Below are 8,687 nucleotides of genomic sequence, written 5' to 3'. Positions count from 1 at the left end.
CTCCCCCTGTGAAAGCACACTGACCACCAGAGGGAAGCTCCTGCATTAAGTGTCTGCCCCCTGGTTGTCAGTGCACATCATTGTGACCAGTCGTTCTGGCATTTGGTCAATTTGCATATTAGGCTTTTATTATATAGGACTAGAGGCCTGGCGCACAGATTTGTGAACTGTTGGGGTCCCTTGGCTTGGCCTGTGGGGATTGGGCCTAAACCAGCTTTCTAACATCTCCTAAGGGGTCTCAGATTGGAGAGGGTGGTTTTCAGGTGATGCACCCTGGAATCAGGCTCACTCATTTCTGGTTCCATGTGCATCACCTGAGAACCACCGCTGCCAAGTAACTGCAGCTTGGCAGTTCCTGCATTGAGCATCTGTCCCCCTGGTAGTCAGTACGCATCATAGCTACCAGTCGGACGGTTGCATAGGCTTTTATATAGAGAGATGGCTGTTTTGAGCAGCTGTGACACAGGTGGTTTGACCTACAAAGCCTACTATAGTAAATAGTAGATCTCAGGGCATTAAGAGGTTGCTGGCCCCTGATCTATTCAAGAAAAAAAATTACATGCCAACAGTACAAGGATACTAAGTAAATTAAGGAATTAATCCTGATGCATTCAAATTCTACATATTATCATTCAAACATGATTCCATGGGCTCATTATACTTAAATTGAAAGTAACATCTATATGAATCCTGTTTATTATTCTGGCACTGTTCTTTCAAAGCCACCTACGTGTTTTAAATATTATGGTAAGATGCATATGGATAATAGGAAGAAAAGTACATGCATTCAAATTGTCTTTAAGATTTTGATTCAGAATGAGCTAAAATCTAGATTAATACGACATCTGATATTGAAAGCATAATTTGCTTACATTATGCTGCTTTTCCACTGTGCGTTGGGAGCATTTTCAATTTAGAATAGTTTTCAATGCACCTGCATTTCAGAGAGATACAAAATAATAGAATCTTTTAAAATACTTTCCCTCTTGGATGATTTTGTTTTGTGATTCTGAGATTTGAACTTTTACAACATTAAGGAAAGAAAGCCGAATATCTGTTTTTGAAAATAAACATAGAATGTATCATAATTATTTATTAATCATTTTTTTTTAATTTTGAAAAACAATTGGACTTTGATATTTTAAAAAAGCTGACTAAAACTCTTCTATTATAATGTTAGTGAAAATAATACTTTATTTCCTCTTATTTTATTTTAGGATAACTGCTTCAGATTTTATTAACAAGCTACATGCATAAATTAGGCAATATATTTTCAGCTTTTTGCCTCTCAATAATAAAAAAAAAGGTAGTTCTTTTATGGCAATTAAATGACAATGTCTAAACATTTTCAGATTGCCTAATTGGGGGCTTCAAGTGTGTATCTGGTTTATTGTAAACCTTCATTGTAAAAAGTATTGGAAATAAATTGCACTTTTTAAAAGATGCATAGAACAAAAGCCTTGAAGCAATGACTGATAGTCAAGTGTAGTGTGATGGAGGAGTGATACCTCTAGGTTAAAGCTTACACTTTTTTCCTGGATCCCAGGATGGAATGATGAGAAACTTGGATTCCTTTATGGCAAAACTCTTTATTTATTTATTTTTTGCCCTAAAGTTTAGAACAACTTTTCTAACTGGTCTGTACCTCATTCAGATTCTTCATCTGTAAACCCTGGGCTATTATATCCACTTTAAATAAGACACTAGGCATATAATAAATATTTGTTAAATGAACAAACAAAATATTTGTCACTATATTCATTTTTCAATAAATGACATTTTTTTTCTCATTCCTTCTCATTGATGTTTTAAATCTTGGGAATCAATTTTACCAAAATTATATGCGTTCATATTATATAATATTATATAAAAAATCAGAATATCCAATGTGGATGAAGTTATTAAACTAGATTTAAAAATGAAATGTAACCCTGAATTGCATGGTAGGAAAATTTTTTTTTAAGAAAAACGACGTAATGTTGCTTTCACTGGAGGACATAAAGGGTGTAGATGAATTGTGAGGAAGGGCATACTTTTCTAGCCTCTTAATATCAGAGGAACATTTATTATCCAGCAATGTGTATGTTTATAATGAATTTTCAAGAAATAATATTCTCGCCCTAACCGGTTTGGCTCAGTGGATGGAGCGTCGGCCTGTGGACTGAAGGGTCCCAGGTTCGATTCCTGTCAAGGACATGTACCTTGGTTGTGGGCACATCCCCAGTGGGGGGTGTGCAGAGGCAGCTGATCAATGTTTCTAACTCTCTATCCCTCTTCTTTCCTCTCTGTAAAAAGTCAATAAAATATATTTTAAAAAAATAAATAATATTCTCCATCTGGTTATACCTCACGTGGTCTCTTTATTAAAGCGACTGAAATAAGATTAGGCTCACAACTATGAAAGGAACAGGTATGGGGATTTACAATAATGTAGTGTGCCCAGGTAACTTCCTGGAGCCTTCGTGTGGTACAGGAGTAAAGTCTAGAGTCTCCAGATGAAACCATGAAGTCTTGGAAATGTCCATCTCCTTAGCTGTGCTATTGGTAGGAGGTGTGTGGCAAATGCTCAGAGTTAAAATTCCAACGGAATATTTAAAGTGAAGTTTTCCATGTTGTTTGTTGAAAGGAGATTCATATGCTAAAGAATCCAAGCATGTAGGGAATAAAGGTGACATTTTTGTTATAAAAGTTTAATATCCTGACAATCATTGTCACTCTAATAGAGTAAAAGAATTAGATTATCTGGTTTAAGGTTTTCAATGATCTAGATTTAACTAAGTATTTTATTATAGCATAATTAATGCAGATTCTGCAATATGTTATTGAGGGAAATAAGCAACAACTCCTTTATCTTTGTTTTACAGAAAAACTGGGCTATTGCTGATGCCCATTCAACCTCAGTCAGTTTGAATGTTATCTCTGAAACTTTCTAAATGTTTTGATTATTGCCTAACAAAGTGCCCTTTCTGCATCATAAACTACAGATAAAATCATACTGTTCAATAAAACATTTATGTATTTTACTTCCAGTATAAGATTCATTCAACAGTTATTGAACACCTAGTCTTCAAAAATTAGTATGCTACATCATGGTTATTGATGGTTAACAAGGTAAATAAGTTCACTGGCTTCAAAATACTAATAATTGGTAGAAAAAAATAGATAATTCAGTGAAAACAAGATATGCTGCTCTCTATGATAAGTAAAGTGCAATGACAGAGGATGATAAAAACAAAACAAAACACCTAAACTAGTTAAAGCAGAGAAGGGTTTCCAAGATGCCTGCAGAGAGAGATGTGACCTTTAAGTAGGAACAGGTAAAAAGTGGTGGAGAGAACAGCACATGCAGTGGTCCAGTGGTGAAAGACAGCATGAATGGAACTTTTCAGAAACTAGAATATGTTCATTACATATTCTAGAATTTATAAATAAGTACAACTAGAATACATATACTAATAAAGTTAAGGTAATATTTGTTAATGAGGGGCTAATAAGAAAGGAATCTGGAAAGGTTATGCCAAATCAACACAGCTTTGACATATTGGCTAAGGAATTTGGAATTTTTCCAAAGGGGACATCACTGAAGGATTTAAATCAAGGCAGTGACATGAGCTGACATATATTTGAGAAGATTATTAGTGATTCAGTGAGGAAAATGAATTGGCTTGGAGTCAAGGAAAAACTAGGTTCTGAGAACAATTCAAATACTAATGAAAAAACTGCTGATGGGAGAAGGAGATTGAGACTAAGAATGATAAAGGCAGGTGTAATAGGACATGGGATTTGATTGATATGCAGACTGAGGGAAATGGAGAAGTCAAGGTGGATATAAGACATTTCACTTGGGCAAATAGTTCCATGACTTATAATATTTACCTTGGGCAATTAGTTCAATGTAAAGACATTTGAAGACAGAGCTGGGGAGTACCATATAAATTTCAGGTGGCAGTAGTGAGCTAAATTTTAAAAATGGTGAGATTGAAGTACTTACAAATCTACTCAGTAGGTACATCTGATAGAATGTTAAATAGTTCTGGAATTGACATATGGTCTTGTCCAGTGGTCGGCAAACCACGGCTCGCAAGCCACATGCGGCTCTTTGGACCCTTGAGTGTGGCTCTTCCACAAAACACCACGTGCGGGCGCGCATGTACAGTGCGATTAAAACTTCGTGGCCCATGCGCAGAAGTCGGTTTTCGGAAAGGAGATAGACGAAACAAGTATACAAGATGAGTGTAGATGGGAGAGTTGGAAGGGGTCGACCTCAGCGAACGTACCTCAATCAGATTGAGGACGTTTTTAGCAAAGGCCAGCTTAGGAGTACCCTAATTAAGTTAATAACAATGTACCTACCTATATAGTTTAAGTTTAAAAAATTTGGCTCTCAAAAGAAATTTCAATCATTGTACTGTTGATATTTGGCTCTGTTGACTAATGAGTTTGCCCACCACTGGTCTAGTCTGAAGAAAAGGTGAGTCTCAAAATATAGATGGTAATTGAGGTCAGATGAGTAGATGAGACAAGCCATCAATGGCTGTGGGATGAAAAGTAAAGAGGACTTAGTAAATAATCTGCTTAAAGAATCACAAAACAGATACCTTATTGGGTATTATCTCATTTCATTTAATACTTATAGCAATAATGTAAATTTCGGTTTCTGTATTATTGAGAAAAATCAGTTAATTTCTAACAGTTATTGCTTCTAATATTCATAGTTAATGTGTGATTGACTGAAACAATGCTTTCCTCAAATGTTTCTGCAAACACATAGTAATGATCTACTTTGGTTTAATAGTTTGGTGACACCATTGCATAGGGACTTTATACACATAGTAACAATTTGACATCCAATTTTCATGTAGTTTGCTTTCTGGATGGAAAAATTGTATGTAATTAAACATATACAGTAGTATGTATTCATTCGGATTTAGAAGATAATACCTAGTTTCCTAATATTCTAAGTTTTGTCTCAGACAGTAGAAATGATCTATGAAGTGGCCATTTGAAATAAAATTTTTCAGTTGGAAGGTACATTGATTTATTTCCATTGAAATATGTATTACGTAGATTCTAACTCTTCTTTCTCTGTTTAAAACAAGCATTGCTTTTCTCATTAAAATGATGCTGTCCTTTACTATTTTTCTTAATAAAATCAAATCATTAAGTAACATTATAGTTAAAAGATTATATTTTAATAAGTTAGAATATATGGTAATAATATCACACTGATCTAGGAATGATTAGTGCATTCTCTCTGAATTTGAACTTTTTTACTTATAATTGCTTTTCATTTTAATATCCAGCCACATGCTTGAATCAAGGATCTGTTACTTGACTTTCAAACATTATGAATTTTTAGGAGTTCTGAGTTACTGTGTTATTCTTTAAAATTTCTTGCAAATTGACTTTCTTTCTCTCTAATATTTCTTTTGATGAGAATATTCACCAGGGGAAAACATCTCCATAAGTGCTTTTTTCTCTCTTCTTGGAGTCAACATAAGAAATAAACATTATTTCTTCTCCTGGCCTGAAAGCCTTGTGTCTGTAGCTTTATAATCAATATTGTTTGTCTCTGAGGGAGCCTCTGAACCAACACATTTCCGTTTTATATTAATTACATCTTGCTTACCTGTTTCAATGATCTCCTATAGTCTGATCACTGCCCTATTTGTAATTATATATCCCAAACTTCTCCTCTTGCACTAAGGATTTGCTATGGCAAATGAACCCCAAATCTGAGTTGAATCCTAAATCACCTAATACTATGGCTGTTTATTTCTCACTCATGCAAAGTCCAGGTGGCATCAGGGGTACATTCTGTAACTGATGCATCTATTCAGGAATCCCATCCAGTGCTGATTCCTGATTGGATGCATTACTTTAGCCTTTTCTCATGTGGCTTCCATGTTTTTCCTTAATTTCCTAATCAAGCCATCAGGTAGGGGAAGATCAGTCACCATTGGAATAGCTCCAAAAAAGTAACCTTTAAGAGTTTAATAGGCAATATCCTAGAGGTGTACACCTTAAAATAATAGCATATCTACTTTTCCAAAAGGCCCCATGATGTTGGAATGAATCTCTCTTATTCACCAAGGTATCTCAATTATATTACCAGCAGATGAATGATGTTAATGATATCTATATATGCATTAACTAATGGAATTTAGGTTATTGCTCCTACAGGTTTCAAAGTAGGACTAGATGTCATAACACTCTTAAATTGATAAGAAGGGACAAAGTCTTAACACCGCAACAAAACTGTGATGATTAAAAACTGAAGCCAGATATGGAAAGTACTGTCAGGCTGAGATGCTGCTAATGATAGCCAGATTATTTTAAGCAATCACTAATGCATGCTCTATAATAGCTTACTTTTACATGAATGCATGTGCACACAATACACATATAAAGGAACCTTAAAATAATATTAATGGAGTCTAATCTATTCATTCCTAAAATGGATTATCTTGCATTTAGAAAAAAAGAAAAGCCTTCAAGTAAATTCAAGATATGACCATTTTACATGTCCTCTATGTGACTTGAATATTATTATATCATTTAGCAGCCTCCTCAGGGTCTGCAAAATTATTCCTTTAATTATTGTGTGAGGAAGGATATTCAATCAATTTTCTAACCGTTTTCCATACCCAAGTTGCTTCATACAGTATTTGCAGTCAAAACGTTTTCATGTTTGCAATATCTAATCTGCCCACATTGTTCTTTTGTGGATCATTTCTGCATTCAAAGTACCAAGGGGAAAATAATAGCCTAACCATTTTATGTAGAAATAAAATCTTGAATGTATTTTAGAGGAAAGGTGTAACAAGTCAGTGTGGAGTGGAAAAATTGAAGTCACAAAATTACATTTTACTTTCAAATTTGGATTTGTTTGTTGATGAAATGTTCGATAGTGTCAGACAAGTGCCATATTTTTAACTCTTGGCAATTTGGAGCGCAATGGACTCTGCCTTCAATTACTGATATAATTTCCTCCCTTTGCTTACTTTCCAGATCGGTTCGCCATGTTAGCCAACAATAATCTGCAGATTCTCAACATCAATAAAAGCGATGAAGGCATATATAGATGTGAAGGAAGAGTGGAGGCTAGGGGTGAAATTGACTTCCGTGATATCATCGTTATTGTAAATGGTAAGCAGAGAATAATTTGTACATATTTTATTCCTTTGTTTTAGCCAAATGTTTATTAAAAAGCCTACCATGTAAGCTCAATGCTCAAGAATTCTCTAATAAACTTCTATGCGTGGAGGAAATATTCTCACCTCAATGATAGCATCTGGTATATGTATTATATCCTCAAGGACAGGATCCACCACTTACTTAACATCATCACCACTCTCCTAAAATATCTCTGAGAAGATAGTTGCCTTTGCTGACACTGTAGTTGTTGAAAGAATTCCAAATGAGACATCCTTAAGTATTATACTTTATTTTATTTTGATATTACATGAAATACTTGTTGCCGTTCCTTATAGTAATCCATTTGATAGTCTTTGCAGGCTTTCTCAAATTGAATAACTGAATCTATAAGCTTACCCTTTCAAGTATTAATGGACCTTAAAAACTAAATTTCTGGCATTATGATGGCATCCCCTTCATCCAAAATTGGTTTCTCCTGTTATATTCCCTGCCTGCATTACTGTGACATTCTCTGAGAACAACAGATATATTTATATTATAATACATGTAATCTAATCTCTTATCAGGCATGGCCGTTGTATTTCTTTCACATCTCAAATATACTCTTGTCTCTGTAACCATGCCTTTCAACAGCTCTGCCTTTTCCATTTTTTTCCCCTTAAATTGATACAAATTGTTTTCTCTACTCTCGGTCTCACAGTTCCAACTTCTTCTCCATCAAACCTTTCAACCCTTAAAATTTGCATGAGGTTCTCATTATCTTCAAGACAAAAATGAAAGCCACTTTTCTTGGCAAAGGAAGTTTTTTATGGTCTAGTAGTCTCTTCTCCCTAAGATTTGAGCCATGAGCAACCTATGGGTCAGCCATATGGCAATACTCGTAGTAACACTACATAAACGCACTTTTATGTTTTTCTTTTTCTTTTTAATACCAAGTAAATAATAATTATAATCACAGGATTCTATAAGAATAATATAAACCAGTGATTCCCAAAGTGGGCGCTACCGCCCCCTGGTAGGCGCTGCAGCGATCCAAGGGGGCATGATGGCCACAGGTGCATTTGGGGGCGATGAGTAACTGCTATTAAAATTTAAAAAAAAATAATTTCCAGGGGCTGAGTAATATTTTTTCTGGAAAGGGGGCGGTAGGCCAAATAAGTTTGGGAACCACTGATATAAACTATTATTTTTATAATAGACAAGATATGAATTAAAGAGTTAGCTACTTCCTAAGGATTAGGGAAGAGACAGGGGAAAATAAATTTACCTACTTCCATATCTTCCCCCTATTCCTCCCTGAGTTATCTCTCTGGTTTCTTGAAGAGACTGAGAACCCTAGAATTTTCACATAGATTTAAAAGAGTTACTTGGTTTGTCCTTTCCTGGAACCAAGGTAGTTTAACCACAATATTATGCTCAAAGAGAAAGAAAATACTGACTCGTTGCCATTTTTTTTATCCTTCTCTATAATTAAACTAGAGGCCCGGTGCACAAAAATTTGTGCACTCGGGGGGGAGAGGGGGGGCCCT

At 35.1% G+C, this 8,687-nt stretch overlaps 1 protein-coding gene across 2 annotated transcripts in view; it reads left to right on the top strand.

Moving 5' to 3' along the window:
* The window catches only part of NCAM2 (neural cell adhesion molecule 2), a 421,975-nt gene that overhangs the window by 255,255 nt on the left and 158,033 nt on the right, over window positions 1–8,687 (top strand). For both annotated transcript variants that reach the window (XM_005870732.2, XM_005870733.2), the window contains exon 5: window positions 7,012–7,149. In XM_005870732.2, coding sequence (XP_005870794.1) covers window positions 7,012–7,149 — 138 coding nt within the window. The remainder of the gene's footprint in view (window positions 1–7,011; window positions 7,150–8,687) is intronic.

Source organism: Myotis brandtii, unplaced genomic scaffold (assembly GCF_000412655.1).
Source record: "Myotis brandtii unplaced genomic scaffold, ASM41265v1 scaffold323, whole genome shotgun sequence".
In the NCBI taxonomy this organism is placed as follows: domain Eukaryota; kingdom Metazoa; phylum Chordata; class Mammalia; order Chiroptera; family Vespertilionidae; genus Myotis; species Myotis brandtii.
Note: the sequence above shows the minus strand (reverse complement) of the source record. Positions and strands in the feature narration are given on the sequence as shown.